The sequence below is a fragment of the Carya illinoinensis genome, chromosome 15 (assembly GCF_018687715.1).
Source record: "Carya illinoinensis cultivar Pawnee chromosome 15, C.illinoinensisPawnee_v1, whole genome shotgun sequence".
NCBI lineage: Eukaryota > Viridiplantae > Streptophyta > Magnoliopsida > Fagales > Juglandaceae > Carya > Carya illinoinensis.
This window is the reverse complement of record NC_056766.1, coordinates 5,925,168-5,946,325: the sequence shown is the minus strand read 5'-3', so window position 1 is coordinate 5,946,325 and position 21,158 is coordinate 5,925,168. Positions and strand designations below refer to the sequence as shown.

General features: G+C 34.5%; 2 protein-coding genes and 2 long non-coding RNA genes across 4 annotated transcripts; 3 read left to right on the top strand and 1 right to left on the bottom strand.

Annotated features, from left to right (window-relative positions):
- The first annotated feature begins 7,272 nt into the window (after nucleotides 1–7,272).
- LOC122296590 (amino acid permease 3-like) lies at nucleotides 7,273–9,733 on the top strand. The gene is made up of 8 exons (XM_043106393.1): nucleotides 7,273–7,390; nucleotides 7,591–7,749; nucleotides 7,868–7,965; nucleotides 8,067–8,075; nucleotides 8,249–8,284; nucleotides 8,351–8,450; nucleotides 8,813–8,958; nucleotides 9,083–9,733. Exons 1-8 carry the CDS (start codon nucleotides 7,273–7,275, stop codon nucleotides 9,731–9,733), a joined length of 1,317 nt encoding a protein of 438 aa, XP_042962327.1.
- Nucleotides 9,734–14,040: 4,307 nt separating this feature from the next.
- Nucleotides 14,041–14,427, top strand: LOC122295437. Its single transcript, XR_006238077.1, has 3 exons — nucleotides 14,041–14,111; nucleotides 14,201–14,284; nucleotides 14,392–14,427. It is a non-coding gene; the product is annotated as an uncharacterized LOC122295437 (long non-coding RNA).
- A 2,400-nt stretch (nucleotides 14,428–16,827) lies between these two features.
- Nucleotides 16,828–18,389, top strand: LOC122297705. The gene is made up of 2 exons (XR_006238860.1): nucleotides 16,828–17,146; nucleotides 18,054–18,389. It is a non-coding gene; the product is annotated as an uncharacterized LOC122297705 (long non-coding RNA).
- Nucleotides 18,390–19,391: 1,002 nt separating this feature from the next.
- On the bottom strand, nucleotides 19,392–21,158 carry LOC122296589 (protein FAR1-RELATED SEQUENCE 5-like). The gene is made up of 2 exons (XM_043106392.1): nucleotides 20,530–21,158; nucleotides 19,392–20,433 (listed from the first exon to the last, which is right to left on the bottom strand). The coding sequence occupies exons 1-2, from the start codon at nucleotides 21,156–21,158 to the stop codon at nucleotides 19,392–19,394; spliced, it is 1,671 nt and encodes a 556-aa protein (XP_042962326.1).

Here is a 21,158-nt window from a genome sequence, read left to right as displayed (position 1 = left end):
AGCATTACTAGCAACTACTAACACAATTAACAGTTCCTGGACAAGAATAAAATCTAACCAAACCTGTATAATGATTTACAAATTCATGACACAACAAGCATGCATGTAGTTCGATCAAAATTTATCCTGCAAAGTACAATATATAGCAGGTGCCCAGCCCTTCTAGCAAATGGGTGCTGTCAAAAATGGAGTTGGGGGAAAGAAAAAGAACTGCCGAGAGAAGAGGTATCTAGTAAAGAAGCAGATTTGCTGAAGGCATTGTTCCTCCAGTAAAGAAGTATCTAGTAATCCACTCATCTTCATTTATGTCCTACTCAAAAAAGTGGCCCAGTTTTTGACTTGTCAGAGAAGTAGCAACAACTGCACAAAACAATATTGAAAACAAGATTTATGCTAAACATAACCCTTGATATCCAGATACATACAGGAACCCAACAAGATTGAAAACTATGGTGCCCACAAAATTACCTATATTTAAGATTCTTTCCAAGGACCAACTCGAAGAAGGAGGTTGGTAGTTCATAATGTTGAGCTTTGGCTCGTCAGTCTTGATAGATGAGAATGTTGAGTCTCATGAGGCGTTGTTATTAACTGGAAATATGGTTTTATGTCATGTGTGGTACAAAAACATGCACAAATATTTTCATTTTTCTGCAAAATTGATATAAAAATTCTTGAGTGCTACGTGCACTCTTGTTTTGTTGGTCAGCCTTTTCTGCATTTTGCACTTTTTGTTTTACTTTCTACGATTATTTCTGACTGTAGTGGATCGTAGCAGTTCATAGGAAGCTTTCCTAGGGTACCTAGGACGAAGTACTTGATTGTAGATTATAGGTACTATCAGCGCGATGCTTTGTTTTTTTGTCGTTGTAAATAACTCATTTTTGATAAAGAATTGACACAACCACGTAAATTTACTTAAATTAAATTTATAAATTGATATAATTTTATAAAATTTATTAAAATTAATTTTATAATCTGATAAATTAAATTAAACATGACATAATAAAAAAGACTTCTACCTATTAATCTTATAATAATAATAAAAAAAGAACTAAACAAGCATGACATAACCTTATTCAAAGCATTGGGACGATAAACATGCCAAAATAAGGTTCCTTAATTAGCAATATTATAGGTTACCATTTGTTAGAAATACAGGATTGCAAGATGCGTAAGAAAAAGAAAATAACAAGGAAAGTAAAAGATCGGTCTTTTCATTCGACCAAGAAAACTAAAATAGATAACTAAGAGATTTGGGCAGATATTTTTAAAAAAGGAACAAGTACTGCAATAAATGATTCTAATTCATAAATATCTATATATAATATTGAAATTCGATTGGACCAAATTTAGACCAAAACTAAATTGGACTCACGATTAGGTGATGACATGTGTTGTATTATTTTGTATAAATATGTTACTTACGGGTGGGTAGGAAATGAAAAAAAGGAAAATGATACTTAACCCCTTAAAGTCGTTCGAGTGTTTTAATTTTTTTAATTTTATTTTTTTATTTAATGATAAATAAAGTAATTATTAAGGAAGTTATATATTTTTTAACTTTTTTTTAATAACAAAGAATGTTAAAAAATACTTCAAAGAAAATGATAGGAAAAAAAAATATAAATTTGTATTAGATATACACCCAACGGTAAACGCTGGGCAGCCTGCCATCTCCATTCTTAAAAGATAGAAAAAAAAAGTATCATGTTACAGCCAAAGACAAAAGCTACCAATGGTGGCCACCAAATAGGTTATTCATATCTATATATTTGCTTTTTTTCACCTTTTTATATTGTTAAATTGTTTTTTAAAAGAAATTTCACAACATTAATATTTAAAAATACTTTCTTAATCACTAAAAAAAAAAAAATGGTAGCCACCATCGGTGACTTTTTGTATGTGGGATAAGCATCATTTAAAAAATATATATCCTCAAACATATCACAAAGTTTCTTTCAATTGAAAGTCGGACATCCTGAAAAAGATTTTGGTGTGCGTCGTCCTTGTTTTCGAACTTATTATAATCCTTATGACATTTGGCCTTATATTTATGCAATGCATTACACATAAGCTCATTAATAGTCTTGCACACCTCTCTCCAACCAAAATTTATTATGGACAAATTTTTCATCCCAATATATTTTGTTCAAACGGATAACAACATACTTCAATTTTTTGGAACGAAATTTGAATTTTGTCCTTAAAAAGCATATTTTGGAACAATCCAGATCCTTTCACAAATGGACTATCGAGAGATTTTGTGAATAGTACATCTAATTGAATGGGTTTGAAACCTATTTTTTATACTCTTAATAAAGTTCAATGGTTGAATTAGTGTCTAAAATAACAGAGACATAAAAGGAACTTTACCTATGTGAACATAAGATGTGGGTATAACTTCAAGTAAAAGTTTAAAGTTTACTTTTGTAAATGTTCGTGAATGCCAAGATGGAGCACGTTGCAAATAATTGGTGAGTTATCTCGCTAAAATTGGATGGAATCATGTGTGTGGTATTTCCGTTCTTAACATATAGAGTCTTAGTTTAAACCTAGACCACCATTGACTTTGTTAAGAATTTGAAATACTTACACTAATTGAAGGTTTAAGTTGAGAGATACCTTCTTGTATGCACGAGAATATCAGTATTTGACTGAAGATTCAAATGAGAGGGTATGGGTTCAAATCACATGGCTACACTTTGATGCTTTAATTTTAATAAGGCTATAGAATAGCCCAAGGGGTGCATGGGCCAAGCCCAAAGAGGCACCATGCATGGGCCGAACCAGTCCGTGTGAAGACCCACTTGAATGGGTACAATGTTTCAAAATTAATTCAATTGAAAAATAAGTGTGTTTCAAACCCCTAACCTTTCTTGGGCAAATGTGGTGTCTAACCACTTGACCAAACATCATTTGGTCTCTAAATGAAACAACATGACATTTAAACTATAACTACTAGTTGAAAGTCATAAGTTAAGAGTTATGATTTTTTACATTGTGTCACTTCATTCTCTATAAATAGAGGATGCGACCCACAAATTTATTCATTCTATTCTCTCATATTTTCAGTCATTTCCACAATTTTGTAGAGAAACTTTGAAGGAAAAACTTCATAGTTATTATCTACAATTGGTGAATTTGTTGTATCTTAAATGTGAATTGTTTGTAACCCGATCGCAAACTCGTTCAGGTGAGGGCAATTATCACCTTAAAGATAATGTTCTACACACATCAAAGTCATATTTATTTTTTCATATTACTGTATCCACACAACTTTCTTCAATATTTTTATCAGTCAGGTTTCTGCAATTATCTGTAGTGAACACAACCATGGGAACTCAAGCTCCCAATCATGATCAGAACCCATGTGATGGTGCTAAAGTTACTCTCTCTCTCTCTCTCTCTCTCTCTCTCTCTCTCTCTCTCTCTCTCTCTCACACACACACACACACACACACTCTCTCTCTCACATTCTTGTTTATGCCCATGAACACACAAATTGGATGTTCTAGAATTCCCAAAATCGCTAGAGTTCTATATTGAGCTGTTCCCAATCACTTTGGTCATGATTTCATATAAGTTTTTGTATATGAAACATAAAAATCCATCATAGATGTTATATAAACTCATTCTTGTTTATGTTCATGAAGCATTTTGAATACCATATATGCAATCCATAAAGATGCATCAAATTTAGAGCACTGACATAAATACTAGCTTTCCGATGAAGATCTGCTGTCACAAGACTGCAGTGACTTTGAGTCTGTCAACGATGATGCCTGCATCCCAAAGCAAGTAGGTAATTAAGGCAAGCGAGTGTTCAAAATAATATTTTCTGTCATGGGTTGTGTTAAGGACGCGTTTAACATCACCAACAGTATGGATAACCTACAATTAAATGAGAGAGCGCCACTAGATGCCTAGTGGAACTCCGATGCCTAAGTTAGGGAGAAGTAATCTTAATATACATATATGAATGAATGTGTAGATATAGTACCTTTATGTGTTATTTATAGGAGCGTGATGATGGTGGTAACGACTGACCTCTGAAGTAAGTCTATTTTAAAGACCCTCCGTATTATAAACTAGAGTAACCGTCTTCTTAATTAGTCGGACCCCTATCTATTCCCATTATTTATAATGTATATCAATAAGATCTACTCAAAGGCCTATTAGCTCAGCCCTGGCATCTTAGACTTGGACCTTTAGTACATGAGCTTTCTTGTTCGAGGCTCCAAATATTCCTTCCAGCCTTGTGGTTTAATAATGGAGAAGAATGGATGGTTGCACTTTTCTTATTCAAAAGGAAATAAAAAACCAGAAGCCAAAGCTACTTAGTCCTTCCCGTTAATTTATTTCTCCTAGTAACTATTTGCCTAGTGATCAAACTTGGCGGCTGACGCCACAAATAAAAAACCACTTTTCTCACAATTGTTCTGATTATGTATGACTTAATTTACGCGTAAATAAAGTGAGTATTTGGGAGTGTGATCGGAAATGTAGTTTATAATTTAATGTTTATAGTTTATAATTTATAAAAATAAGTTTTATTATTAAAAATTTATTTATTATGTGGTAACTATATATTTAAAACATTATTACATATTATATTTGGTTGGTAACAATTTTAAGAATGTACTTTTTGATATAGAAATAACATAAAAAAATCATTTGATTTTTAAAGAATACGACTATATTCTTAAAAATTTGAAAGTTGTAATTATTTTCAAGTTATATGAATATTTTTGCTTATTAACATCTTTTTAAAATTACAACTACATTTCGCATTATTTAGAAAATGAAATTTGAAAAAAAGCAACAAAATCAAATGTACTTTTTTGTTTATTTGAGATAAAGTACTTTAATACATAAAACCCATTTGCTAGAAGGCTCGGCAACTACTATATATATATATATATATTGTGCTTTGCAGGATAAATTTTGATCGAACCAGTACTTGCTTGTAGTGTCATGAACTTGTAAATCATTATACAGGTTTGGACGTTAGCTATATAGATTGTAGTCTTGTCCAGGAAATTGCTACTGTTAATTGTGTTAGTAGTTGCTAGCTAGTAATGCTCCTTTAGGATTTTAATTCTTGTCAATGGTGTCTTTCCCACCACAAGGTCTTTTGTAAACTTGAAGTCCGTGTCTGATCCCTTCCACCATGTTCATAAAAAGTCATTAATGGGCCATGATCATGATGAATTGCCTTGCCCCTAAATATGAACACCTTGCAAAGTTAATTTGTCATTAAAAAGTCATTAATGAAGTATGAACGTACACCTTGTTGCCATATGCTTATTTCTAGAAGCATTACCATACTTATGCAATTTTTTTCGAATTATAATTCAAGAATTCGGCATAAATAATTCGAAATACATTAATACAAATAGTCAATTAGTAATCAAAGTGATGCCATTTTTGTCCAGGCAAATGAAAAAGCTTATGGTTATTGTAGAGATGAAACCTTAATTGGTTCTTTTGAAGGATGGGTTGGCATTTTACCTCATATATATGGCTAATAAAAGGATGTAAGCATGATTGCTAAATTTTATTATTTGAATTTATTGGCAAAGCATCATGAGATGCCAGCCCAGAAGACAATAAAAAGATGTAAAAGCATGATAATTAGTAATCGTAATTGACCACTTTTAGTTTCCAACCTAAAAGTAAAAGGGTACATTAATAAAATGAGTTTTGCTACATACAAGCACGGTTGCATACTAATCTGTATACTAATACTGATTCATTCATACTTAAAATTTAAATTAATAGTATTTTTAATAAAATCTACTTTTTAACCAATCACATCACATTGGTACACAAATTAGTACACAATTATGCTTGCAACTATATTTTTCCTAATAAAATTTAGTAACCATCATGTACTGTGTAAAGCTGGTTAAAAGGCAGACCTACATGTAACAAAATTTTTAAAAAAATCAAAATATACCCTAATTTTTAATCATAATTTTATAAATATAAAAAATAGCCCCACCTCCAAAAAAATTTATAATCTCCATATGCTCTAAAAAAATTTTTAAAATTTCAATATACTTAGAAATATCTCTCCAATTTTTTTCTTATAATCTCAGAATTTTATATAATTTTTATATATTATTTATTTTCAAGAGTGTGGTTTCACCAAAATTAAATCAAAACTAAATTTAAGAGAAATAATAAATTTATTAATATAGATCCCAAAGTTTTTTATTATATAATATAATGCTTCTTAATATAAAATCCAGAATAAGAATATAATAAAAATCATTTAAGATTGGTGATCTATATGAAAAAATAGTTGAAAGGTTTTATTCTCTAGAATTCATTGAGTAAGAAAAAACTTATTTAAAGTCTATATTATAGTATTATATGCTTAATGTGACACGAAAATATCTAAAGTTTACATAAAATTTAATAAACTGGCTTATATATTAGAATGAAAGATGATATTCTTAAACATCACTTGATAGTTTATATGAAATAAATAAATTCTAAATATTTCATTATAAAAATAATAATCGATGAATATTATTTTACGAGACATTATTGTCAAAAATCTAAAATATATATTAAGATATTGTATTTTCAAAATTTTATTTTTATATGTAAATTGTAAATCATCGAAATTTAATTATATATCTATGTTTTTATAAATTTTGAATTTTATTGCGTCGGACTTTAAAAAATCTGTCCCCCTCAAAAAAAAATTGCTGGTTCTGCAATTTACATAATCATTTAAATGCCCACCGCCATAAGGGCTTTGCTACACGCAGTCGGGAAATGCAGTCGGCGTGCAGTCGGCTGTACGGAATGAATAAAAAAAAATTATAAAAAAATTATTTTATATTCAGGGGGACCTGCATGAATTATAAAAAGCTATAAAAATAATTTTTTTTTTTTCATATAGGTCCTGTATTAATTTTTTTTTTACAGTCGACTGCACGCCGACTGCATTTCCCGACTGCACAAATCATTTCTGCCGCCATAAATTGTCCTTTAGAAGAAGGTATGTCCCTTGCATCAGATAGATAGTGTGAACAGGGAAATTCCCCGACAAACAGTGGGTTAAGATTCCACATATGTGTTCAAAACCCTCCAATTGATCTTGCTCTCTCCCATATAGACAGCCCCAAAGTCCGCCTATGATTGTTATAATCCCAGCTTCTAGATTTTATATATATATGTATATGTTATCCCTTGCATTCTCAAAACCAAAGTATAACTTCCACCGGCCAGTACTGTTACCACTAGTCCATAAAGATGCATCAGATTCAGAACATTGCCACAAATAACCAGCTTTCCGACCAAGGTCTGCTCCCACGACGCTGCAGCGACTCTGAGTCCGTGGACGACGACGGCCTCCTCCCAAAGCTAGCTGGTAATTAAGACAGGCCGGTGTTCGAAATAATATTTTCTGTCATGGGTTGGTTTGTTGTTCAAACTAGTCCATGCCGAATGTGTTCGCTCTTCCTAATATATATAATATATCACTTTTCGACGTTGCAGGGACGGTTTGGAGTGCATGTGTTTTCTTAACAACGGCTATAGTGGCTAGCCCTTTGTTTCTGTCCTTGCCAGGGAACGTTGCACAACTTGGATGGGTTGCTGGTCCAGCCGTGATCATCTTCTTCTCCCTCGTGACTTTCTATACCTCCGCTTTGCTCTGCGCCTGCTATCGTTCACCTGTCACTTCCAAGAGAAACCATACTTACATGGATGCCATTCGATCCAACTTGGGTAAGTTTGTTTTCCAAACAAATTAACAAAGTTCATGATCAATGCATTGTTAATTGCAGCTTTGATGTTGAAGTATTTTTTTCTTTTCTTTTCATGGTTTTAATTTACTACTTTCTAGATGGGGCAAAGGTCAAGATATGCTTGGTGATTCAGTACCTGAACCTTCTTGCAGCAGCCAGCGAGTACACTGTTTTTGCAGCCCTAATGATGATGCACGTAGCTAGGTTTGAAATCATGTGTACATGCAGTATCTTAATTAATCCTTTACTTTAGTGCCTAATTAATTATGGGACATTTGAGTGGTTGTTATCAAACAGGGATATCAGGTACTGGCTCTCTAAATGTCGCAACGCAGCTGATCATGCATGTTATGTTAATCCCATGCCATATTTCATGGCTTTTGCCGTTGGTCAAATAATTCTCTTTCAAATTCCCAAGTTTCCTCAGCTGCGCATGAGTTTCTCCATTCTGTGTCTTATAATGTTCCTACTTTATTCAGGAATTGGTCTTGGCCTTGCTATCGCTAAAGTTGCAGGTACGTATAACGTACAAGTAAATTATGTTTTTCTACTTTTAATCTAAATTTCTGATGAATTTGCAGGTACGTAGGTGCAAGTTTTGTACGTTTTGCTCAATTATATTACAAGAAAATGGCCGAAACTTCGATCGGAATCTGACTGTAAAAATGAACCTTGCATGGTGTTAGTGTAAAAACAATGCATTCACACATTCAAATTATAATAAAATTTAGCCGAACTGATATGTTATTGGCCGGTTTGGGTTGAGTTTGATTTAAAATTGGATAACAAATCGAAGTAACAGAAGATTTTACTGGACAACTTCTACATGTCTCACAATTGGCCAAAGCTTGCAGAAAGATCTCCCAAAGAACTTGTCAAGCACGACATTTCACCTCAAAGTTTTCATTTTATAACCAAAATCTTTGTGCTAATATCATTTTCTTAGAATTTATAAGTTTCAATATCCATAAATGATTTCTTAATTAGCTATGTGCGCATATTAATATGTACATTTAAATTGATAATTCTGATCTTCTTGCCAGGTGTGCATGGGATATATTATACTGAACTTCCATTGACGGATGGTAATAACACTACGACTCCAGCCCAAAAAATATTGAAGATCATCCGAGCAGTCGGGGATTTAGCTCATGCATACGATTTATCAGCCGTCCTTATTGAGACCATGGTATATATAATATCTCATGTCCAAAGTATATATTGAATTCATAGCTTTGGTTTTTTTTTTTTTAATCCATGAATAATATCATGTTGATAAACCAATTAACCAAATCATGTAAAACAGGACACAGTTAAATATATCCCCACCATTAGAAGCCGAGACAATCATGAAGAAGGCCACTCGACGTAGCCTTATACTCACAACCTTTGTCTGCATGCTTCATGGTTGCTTGCTTTTTGCTGCTTTTGGAAATAACGTATCTCCTCGTGTATTCCTCCTTCATGGCTTCTATAAACCATATTGGCAGCTTGACATGATAGCAAGTGCTGCCATAGTAATTCAATTTTCTGGAGGATACCAGATCTATTTGCTACCCATTTTGACCATGGTTGAGGAAGCCCTAGGAGAGAGATTCCCGGATAATGAATTCATCACCAAAGACATTAAAATCCCGACCGGCTGCAAACTCAACCTCTTTCGACTGGTTTGGAGGACACTTTTTGTGATCACAACCACTGTGTTATCAATGTTTCTAACAATCTACGTCGACCTGCTTAAACTCGTTCAGATTTTGGCCTTTTGGCCTATCGCAGTTTACTTCCCAGTGGAGATGTATATGGTGCAAAAGAAGATACCAAAATGGAGCAAAAGATGGACTTGCCTTCAAATCCTCACTGTCGGGTGGCTCATTGTTACCATAGCCACAGCTGCTGCCTCTAGTGTTGATATTTTTAGTACTGGGTCTAATTATTATGATCCCTTCAAGCCAAAGTATTTCTAGGCCGCAGATCATCAATTTCATTTCATCGATCTATGGGTGTACGATTCTAATATTCATGGAATCAATGCTTTGTATTAAGTTAGAATTAAAAATGACAAATAGGTTGTTATTAAAGTCTTTCTCTCTTCTCCATCTTATGAGCATTATTTTGGAATGCATGCATCTCACATGTGGTAATAGAATACTTACATACATATATAGAATTAAGAATCATGCATTCTCTTTAGTCACCTAAAGCTAGCTAACACAACAAATGTTTTTTCTTTTCCTTAGGAATAAAAAAATGCATGATTTAGTTCCTTTTCCCTTCAAGCAATTGCGCGTTAAAACTAGGGGTGGGCAGATTTCCGAAATTTCCGACTCCGGCCGACCTCCGCTCCAATTCCGACTACATCAGAGTCGGAGTTTCGGAAATCGGAGTCGGAAATCGGAGGGGGTTCTTTTAGTTGAGCAGAATTCGGAGTCGGAATCGGATCCAAACGTGGCTCCGAATTTCGAACTCCGAACTCCGAAGTTTTTTTTTAAATAATTACACAGATGCAAAACGACGTCGTTTTGCATCTGTGTTTAATGTTTCTATCTTAAACGACGCCGTTCCAATTAAATAGGAACGACATCGTTTTGCTCTGTGAGGGCCATACCTCTTGAGCCATTTCTTCATGCATCCGTCTCGTGACTCTCGGACCACTCAAGTGACCAAGTCTCAGGCAGTAGGCTACGCAGTACGCACTACTCACAGACTCACACTTTCGGCAGTCGACACTCACACGGCTCACGGCGCACCGTCGTAGGCTCGCACGCCTAACGGCCCAAAAGCTCCACCAGGTTTCTGTCGTCACGGACTCACGCTGCCCAGTTCTCGCCGTCATCAACGGGTAAGTTTTGGGATTTAAATTCATGCCTTTTAGTAAACAATTTGTGATTGTGGATTTATAAATAGTGAATCTGTAATGGCTATTGATTTTGGATTGTGTAGAATATAGGAAATTAGAAATATGTTTGTATCATGGTGTGAATATGTGTTAAATTTTATCATGGTGTTTGTATCTAGAGCAGTGAACGGAATGTGTTTGTGAAAATGTCCCTGAAAACAATCATGTTATTTTACATCATTTTAAAGCCTGATTGTAATGGCAGTTGTACCTTTGGGGTCAATCCTCATATAATATGCAAATGATCTCCTGAAATGAGCCTTTTTAATGAACTCAAATTATTCAAGAACATAAAAAATCCAAGAAGGCTTTGCAAGACAATCGGTGGACAATATGAGGCATATTATGTCATGAACCAAGTAAATAATACGAGCTCAGTTATAGTTGTTGGCCAGAAACAGCTCAAGAACAACTATAAAAGAGAAAAAAGATAGTTCCAAGATAGGTGTATATTTGGATACATGCTCCTATGCTTCTAATTTGTAAACAAGGCCTACTTCCTCAGTGTTTTACTCTCAACAGCTAAGGATATATGAGTTGCTACTCATTGATGAAAACTACATATATACCTCTCGGATAACAACCTAAACAAAATGTGCAGAAAATATTGGAGATTCATTTCTGGAAGAGGAACAAACAACACCATCATGCTTGAAAGTTGGACCATAAAATCTAGAAATTAAGAGGGAAACTGGGTTTGGACCAATGATTTTCTGTTTTCCACTGTCCATACCAAGTTTTCCAGCATAGTAAAGTCCACTCTACGTATATTCTATACAAAGTACAATTGGAAAAAATAAAAATAGAAACTGTTGGCCCACTTAAACAAAAGGGTAAATGATGCCACGATGTTATAGATTATATATATATTAAAATATATATTAATGTTCTCTCTCGGGCTAGGACTTCTCTTAGGTAGTTGGTGCATGGTTATTATCATATATTTATATATTTATATATCATATAAATAAACTTTATATATTTATATATCATATATAATTCTATATATATGTATGTGTGTTAATTAATAGGCCAAACTTTATATATTGTACATATGCAATCTATATACTTACTTGCTCTAATATCATTATCATATATACTTACTTGCTCTAATTTTGTATTATTTACAGTATTTACATTTTTTATTTTAGCAACTAACTTTCTGCTTTTAATTTAATTTTTCAGGTTCTTTGATTTCAAATAGTATGGATTCTACTACTAGTAGAAGTAGAGATTGTGGAGACAATGCCAGTGATCCTGCACCGGCGGAGGCTTCCACCCCGACGACGGCATGTACTTCCACCCCTAGAGCCCCATCTAGGGCTGCATCTAGACTAGCATCTAGAGCAGCTACTTCCTGTGCATCCAGTCGACTCCCAGTAGATATAGAAGGAGAAGATGAAGATATGTTCAATGAAGAGGAGGAGATGACAGATGTGCCTATTGAGCAAGATCAACCACCACGGCCTTCTAAAAAATGGTCGTGGACATGGGAACATTTCACTAAAATTCCTGGTGATAATGTGAACCCTCAAGCAAGATGTAACCACTGTGGGCAACTTTGTGGTTGCCATTCGAAGAAACAAGGCACCAGTGTATTGATAGCACATCTTACCGGTTGCCAGCGGTATAAGATTGCGAAGGGATTGGCGGCCACTGGCACTGATCAAACCAAGCTGAGTTACGAAACTCAAATGGCAACTGATGCTGGCGGATCACATGTTAAGAAGCTTATAATCCCTCAATATAGTGAGAAGATGTTGCGGAATTTACTTGCAGAGATGATCATTACTGATGAGATGCCTTTTACCACAGTTGACAAGAGATGATCATTACTGACAAGAGATGCCTTTTTCCCATGCCTTCACGGTATACAGTTATGCGTGATTGTTTAAAGAGGCATTTGAAGGAGAAGACGGAAATGAAAGAGATGTTTTCTCGGACTGGTCAGAGAGTGTCATTCACCACTGATACATGGACGTCCATACAAAATGTGGGCTACATGTGTATCACAGCCCACTTTATTGACAGTGAGTGGACACTGCACAAACGGATAATTGGATTTAAAGAGATAGTTGATCACAAGGGTGTATCCATTGGTGCAATGATGGATGATTGTATTCAAGACTGGGGAATTAAAAAAGTCCTTTGTATCACAGTTGACAATGCTAGTGCCAATGATACTACAATTGAGTGGTTTAAGAGAAATACAACGGTAAAAGAAGATATCATTCGTGGACACGAGTTTATACATGTCCGATGTTGCGCTCATATCATCAACCTCATTGTTTCAGAGGGGTTGAAGGAGGTTGATGATTCAATTACCAAAGTGCGCAACATTGTGAGATATGTGAGGGCTTCCCCCCAAAGGCTTGGTAAGTTTAAGGCGATAGCAGAACAACTTCAGATTCCATGTTCCGCTATGTTGTGCTTGGACGTTCCGACTCAATGGAACTCCACATATATGATGTTGGCGGTGGCGCAGAAGTACGAAAGGGCATTCCAGCGAATGGAGGTCGAGGATGGGGGTCTGAGGTATGCTTTGATGGAGTCTACTGGGGGGAGAAGGGGACTCGGTGCGCCGGATGCAGTTGATTGGGATCGTGTGAAGTGTTTCGTTGATTTTTTGAAGTTATTTTATGATACAACTATGCGGATATCTGGATCCAAATATTGTACTGCGAACTTGTACTTCGACGAGCTTTCGAGAATTCATGATCACTTGCAACAGAATTATGGTAATAGCGAGGGATTGTTATTTGCTACGGCTATGAGGATGAAATCAAAATATGAAAAATATTGGGGGGATATTGTGAAGATAAATAGATTATTACTTGTGGCTGCAATCCTTGACCCCTGATATAAGTTGGAAATTATACAATTTTTCTTTATTGACATCCTTGGGGAAGAGAAGGCTGAAGAGTTTATTCGAGAGCTGAGAAAGGATATTGATGACTTATATGGCCACTACAACAATAATAGTCATCCTACTCCAGCCAGTGGTAGCCATAGCTCCTCACACCCGACCAGTTCGACATCTTCCGGTGATTACACTGCTTCTACTGCATCTCTTTCATCACCATTGGTGCAGCGATATCATCAAAGGCGTGCATCGAGGAATATTATGCAGTGTAGATCTGAGGTTGAACGCTATTTGATGGAAGATGTCGAGGCACTTAGTGATGCATTTCAGTTATTAACTTGGTGGAAGGTTCATTCCACCAAGTTTCCTATTCTTTCCCGAATAGCTCGAGATTTGTTGGCTATTCCTATCACTACGGTTGCCTCTGAGTCGGCGTTTAGTACTGGAGGTCGTGTGTTAGATGCTTATCGGAGTTCATTATCAGCTTCAACTGTGGAGGCCCTCATTTGTATACAGAATTGGCTATGTGAAATGCCCATTGGAGTAGATATCATTGATCCCGAAAGCTATAGGCTTGAATCAGGTAAATTTATAGTTTATATGCTTTTAAATGATAATTTAAATATTTATTATGTTTTAATTATTCAACTTCTAATTTTTATGATTTTGTAGACCTACTCGTGAACCCTAGCATAGTTGCAGATGAGTGATAATTGTGGATGAGTTACAAGTACATGGATGGGTGATGCTATTCAGGTACTAGATTAGTATTTTTAAATCATTTAAAAAATTATTCACAATTTCATAATTCATAATTTCATACTATATTTTTTTAAAATATTTTCATATGTATTATTTTGCAGATAAAACATTATGAGAATGAATACCGAATGGTGGTGGCTATTGGTTTAAATTTCAAGAATCAAGACTTTTTTCCTTTCTCTATGTTCAAGAATCAAGACTTTGTTATTGTTTAATTACTAATTTACTACTATTTGGTTGTGTAACGTATGACTGTTTAATCAATGTCATTTGTATTTATGTTATTTAGGTAGTTGGGCCTAGTATTAAGTATGGACCTTCGTAGTTGGGCCTTCGGAGTCGGAATTGGGCTTTCGGAGTCGGAATTGGGCCAAAGCCCAAATATAGTCGGAGTTTAGACTCCGGCTCCGATCGGAATGCCGACCTCCGATCGGAGTCGGAGTCGGAAAAAAATTTTCCTCTGACTCCTGTCGGAGTCGGAGTTCGGAATTGTCTATTCCGACTCCGTCGGAGTCGGAGCCCACCCCGAGTTAAAACCAGTATAGGGGAAAACAAAAATGGGCATTGACGAACCCAGAAAATGCTTTTCTAATACAAAGAAGTTAATTGTTTATTTATAAAATCAATATTCATTTCTTCTTTCCCTCTTATAAGTTGTTGAAAACTTGAAAGTAACGTCCAAATTAGCATTCTTTTTTATATTTTTTTAGCATTTTAAAAAATTTAAAAAAAATCAATATAATAATAGTCAGTTTAGAATAAAACTTGAAAAAAATAAATTAAATACATGAAAGATAATTTGTTCCTTTTTCGCTGTTATCGAGGTGGTTGATCAGATGCAAGTAAACCTCTGTACCAGAAGCGTATTTGTCTCCGCTCCCGTTTCGTGACCCTATGGAACGAAACGAAGGTCCCCAGCTTTTTCTTCTTCCCTCTACCTCTCTTTTCCCTGCTCTCTTGTAACTATGTCATTTTCAACAAATCCATCGTTCCATAATGGTATAAATAAATAAATGTATAGAAGAAATTGCGCAGATGATGGTCGCTGTTAAGATCGAGGTCTTGGAGGAGAAAAAGGTTGGAGATTTCTGTCCAGAGATTAAGCACGCACAAATGCTTTGACTGAGTTTATCAAGACTTTTGCAAAAGAGCCCGAACGACTTATAAATCTTTGTAAGAGATTTCTTGCTGCTGAAGATCGACAGGCTCCACACGGTGAATACTGAATAGGTTTAAAATGTTCCACAACGGTCACTTCTTTCGTCTTTTTTTTTTTTTGCCTTTTTTCTTTTTCTTTCCCTACTTTTTATCCGGTGGCCCATGTTTCTATATTCTCCCCTAATTCCTAAACTTATCCGTGGGCTCTCTCTCTCTTCTGCAACAACTCTTCTCTCTGGGCCAAAATTTTTTGAAAAATTAAAATATATCTTAATTTTTAATTATAATTTTATATTTATTAAAAATGACCCCTAAAAAAATTTATAATCTCTATATGTTCTATAAAAGTTTATAAAATTTTAATATACTTCAAAATATCTCTCTAATCTTTTTTCTATAATTTCATAATTTTATATAATTTCTATATATTATTTATTTTTAAGAGTGTGGTCTCACCAAATTAAATCAAAATTAAGTTTATGAGAAATAATAAACTTATTAATATGGATTCCAAAGTTTTTTTATTATACAAATTAGAGTTATTAATATAGAATCTAAAGTAAAAATACAACAAAAACTATTTAAGGTTGATAATTTATATAGAGAATAGTTGAGAATTTTTAACCTCTATACTTCACTAAGCCAAAAAAAAACTTATTTAAATTCTGAATTATAGTATTATATGCTTAATGTGATACGAAAATATATAAAATTTACATGAAACTTAATAAACTAGCTTACATACTAGAATAAAAGATGACATTCTCAAAGATCACTTGATAGTTTATATAAAGTAAATAAATTTTAAATATTTCGTTATAAAAATAATAATGGATTAATATTATTTCATGAAACATTATCATCAAAAATCCGAAACATATATTAAGATGTATTTCTAGAATTTTATTTCTACGTATAAATTATAAATTATTGAAATCTAATTATATATATAGACACACACACACACACACACATATATATGTGTGTGTGTGTGTGTTTTATAAGTTCTAAATTTGAATGTGTCGTATATTAAAAAATTTGGCCCCTCAAGAAAATTTTTATGATTTTTAATTATAAATATTTCATTGATTAACAAGCTAACAAATCAGCTCTGCCACAAACCTGTAGGTCTGTTGAATGACCAAGATCGCCCACATGCATGCAGGTGGGTTGGGAAGACTCTCTTTCACACCTACACATGACACCCTCTTTGTTATTTTACATAATTTTTGGAGTGTGAGAAACATCTTCTCTGAATTATAGGAAGAGTTTTACTGCTCTTTAAGATAGCATGTATTTGAGAAAACAAACATATAAGGCTTAATTAGGGGGAATGGCTAGTGGGACTTTATTTGAGAAAACACCCTCCTTGTGGTGGATGGATAATGATACGTTTACACCCCTGTACCACTCATTTACCACCCATTCCACGTGTCTTGTTTATTTTTTTTTTCAACTCTGTTGCTGCCGGTTACTTTTTACAAATTTTCTCTTTGTAATGATGTGATTTTCTTGCTTGTGTCAGACTACTTCTGCCGTATAGAATAAAATTTCATTTTGAAATTCAAATCTCCCACGGTTTATTTTCATTTTCGTTGGGCTCTCACTAACGCAGGCTAAGAACGAACATCCCAGCGTCCTCTCCCCTTCAAGTCGCGACTCTTGCGGTGTGGCCATCAGACAACGGCGCCTTCAAAGGTAAGGATACTTCTCTCTCCCTCCCCTTCGACTCTCTCTCTCTTTTTGTTTCTCTAATTGATGCGAAGAACAAGAGAGCTTTTGACTTAAACTTCAATCGCTGTAAGGGTATTCTCTCTTCAGTTATAATGTTGAATATTCAATCCTGTACTGCTTGTTTATGACTTGGGCGCTCTCGAATCTTATCCATGAAATTATTGCTATTCTTGTTGTATATTGAGCTTATTATTAGCATTGGTATTTGGTTTTTGTTTGAAACTTTTGAGAGCTTTAAAATGAATCTTAAGCCAGATTTTGGAGTGGGTATCTTGAAATCTCAAGGTCGAGCTTGTATGTGTAACTGGATGTTGTCTTTGAGGCATTAAGGTGCACGATTTTGGATAATAATCGAGGCCTAAAGAATTAATTGGTGCTTGCAGTTAATTTCTGGAATTGGGATGGGTTGTGGTTGTTCCAAGCTCTCGGGTGTTGTTGGGATGGTGACTTAATTTTAAATTTTTTTGTAAGATTTGATTTAGCTTTGGCCACTATCCATCCTTTTTTCATGAGCTTTTTTGCATTTTTAATAAGCTGCATGCAACTTGATTGGAGAATTGCAAATTTAGCACAAAAAGTAAGAAACAAATAGAAATAAAAGGGAAGGAAAATATATAATTTTAGTTGCATGTTTAGTTTTTCACTCTCCCAAAAATTCAATACGAAACATATTTTGGACTAAATAGTATTTAAAATTTTATCTGCTCTTTTATAAAATCCAATATAAAAACAAATGTTAAAAAATTCTCAAAAATTGTGAAACCAAATAGGCCCTTGACAATAGATAAATTAACTCATAATATAAATGACATTATTCATTACCTATGTACTTAGTATACAGCTAATTAGGATAGTCTATTAATGATTGCAGGTCAATAAAGGAGATAGAAGGAAGAGGACATCAAGTACAAATTCATAATGAAGCACACAAAATGAAGTCCAAACCATCTTTGATATTTTGCTGGTTTTTTGTCAAAAATATCGTATATGATGTTGGACTTTGATTACTAGTGGCTATATGGCCTTGTTATCCAAGTTCCTTAGTGACGCCTGTATGGCCTTGTTTTTTTAGCTTGATGTGTGTCTCACTGACAAAAGTAGTATTTATTCTCTTGTTCTGTTTTTTTGCCCTGACAGTTTCTCTTTGATGCCAAATTCAATATGTATGGTATTTGACAAAAATGAGATGAGGATTATGCTTATTGTATTTGGAAGGATGAAAACAAGTATTAATTCTAATTTTTTGAAATATTTATATGAACAACAATAAATATTATTTTAACTTGTTCCAAACCCACTTAGAAAACATAATTTTGAGTTATCCGATCTTGACAATTTTGCTTTTTATTGGCAATATTCCATATTAAGAAAAACTATTATAGATTGTTTGCAATATATTGGAGGACTAATGAAATGATGGCATGGCAAAATGAATGTATAGCTCATCTGAACTATGATGAGAAACTCTTCCAAAGCTAGTAACAACACAGTATAACTCAACCTTTCATATGAGTATATAGTTGGTTTAATTTACAGCAGCTTGAAATTTCGCACAAAAATCAATTGTTGAGAATGAATACAAGGCAGACCACAAATAACCATCTTCTAGGTTGAGCACAAAATTGCCACATCGCAAATAATACAACTAGCATTTACACCAAAATCAGCAAAATGAACCTTAACAACTAAAGCCTGCACGTAGACATCTTAAATATCACGACCTTCCATCATAAACAGCAGCTAGGCTATTTTAATTTATTAACTTCCTTGCAAGATGGCCCTAAAGAATGGACCTACAGTCCTAAACCTGCAATATATTATTACACTAATGATTATGCTATTTTAAGTAAAATTTAATTTTAATATAATTAATATAATATACGTACGAATGTCGACATTTAAATCTTCATCGTCTAAGACCTGTAAAGACGGTTGTACCTATCAAGGCAAGATAAGATAATCAAAATTAATATTCTCAGATAATAAATATCTTCAAACAAAACAAATGAACAAATCAACAATACTACCATAGTCGATTGAGCAGTAGAAGCTATAGGAAAATCACGCTCTGGCAAACAAGGTGAGCTAACGTCTGTGACAGCGATTGTGACTAGGTGTGACCTATTTTTCTTTTAAAAATTTCAAGACATTGCAGTTAATGCCAAATAGGTTTGAAAATATAATTAGAAACACAAAATATAAAAACTGCCTAACTTACCGGAGCCCTTTGAGTCTTCCTTGCTTTCAAGCGATTAATCGCTTTCTCAGCTGATGATTGTTTCCTTTTAGAAACTGGCCTACCTTTACTACGAGCAGCAACTGGACTTTTTAATTTGTCAGATCTCTTTGTCACCCCTAATGACTCAGTAGACCGATTATCACACACAGGCTGAACCTCAACCCACTCCAGCTTTAACTTACTTAATTGAGTCAGTAACTTCGCACAACCATCATCTGAGGTGCCTGCAATTGAAGAAATCTCATAAAAGGCCTTGTTTAGTTTATTCATTCGGTATGCGTTTGGACTATAACTCAGATCATCGCGGCTACTTCGAACAAGCGTATAATCTCGTTTCAGGTCCTTCCTCCATCTATCAAGTATGTATTTTGCAGGCAACTCTTCCTTATCATGGAGTGTCAATACACGAATGGCATGTCTACACAAAATGCCTTTAAAAGCAAACAACTGACATGTGCAGTTTGCTTCACACTCTATCTCATTAAACTCAACAACATATTTTGTACTTTTTCTAAATCCATCTATAACTTGGACCTGATCAGCCACATGGTATATAAAAATCCCTCCTTCACTCTGAATCAATGATGCACAGCAATAAATCAAACCTCTTAACTCTTCTTGAACTTCTTTAAATTTTGCATTCGTATAACTTGCTTGAAATTGTCTCTCAATGCCATAAAAAGTTATGCATGGAATTTGCGTGTGAAATGAACTAAAGTCAGCTGCAAGCTCATTTTCAATTTTGCGTCTAAGTGCATTATCATATTGATCTACAAATTGCTTTAACGTTGTCTTTGAATTTACGTAATCATCAAAAAATGCATTCATACCCTCGCTTCGCTGAGTAGATGACATTCCTGCCCAAAATTCATTTTTGACGTAGGCTGGCACCCATAGATGACGCTCAGAATATAACCATTCAAGCCATGAATGATCATGCAAATCAAAATTGTCAAGAAGCTGCAGCCAACACTTGTTGAATTCATCACGACTCAACGTGTCATAAACACACCTGTGTGAACAATCCAACGATCAATGGGTCAATTACCCACAATATGCCACAACAAAATATCATAGTATTCTAGAAATAATCAAGGAAAACAAATACCTGTGCAGCTGACTTTTGATGTCATCATATTGACTGTACGCTCCAAATTTTTCGGGAACCTTTTTCATTATATGCCACAAGCAAAATCGGTGTCGAGATTTTGGAAACACTCTTGCAATTGCATTTTGCATAGCTTTATCTTGATCTGTTATTATGGCTTGTGGTGCTCGGCCATTCATGCACTTAAGCCATGACTCAAATAACCATACAAACGTGTCCGTATCCTCTCCAGAAATCAAGCCACATCCAAATAAAATCGATTGACCATGATGATTAACTCCCACAAAAGGAGCAAATGGCATTTTGTATGAATTGGTCAAGTACGTCGTGTCAAAAGTTATAACATCACCAAACGATTCATAAGCAGCTCTACTACGGGCATCCGCCCAAAACACATTCCTCAATCTGGTTTCATCATCAACGTCTATAATATAATAAAAACCATCATTTTGTGCCTGCATACGAGTGAAGTAGTTTTGTAGTGCTTCGGCGCCTCCTAACCCAAGCCGAAGTAATCTAACCTCACGTATGTAATTTCGCGCATCTCTCTCTCCAAACGTGAGATTCTCATATCCTCCTGCCTCAGCAACACAAGAATTGTAGTTCTTGCTCAATTGAATGACAGTCAT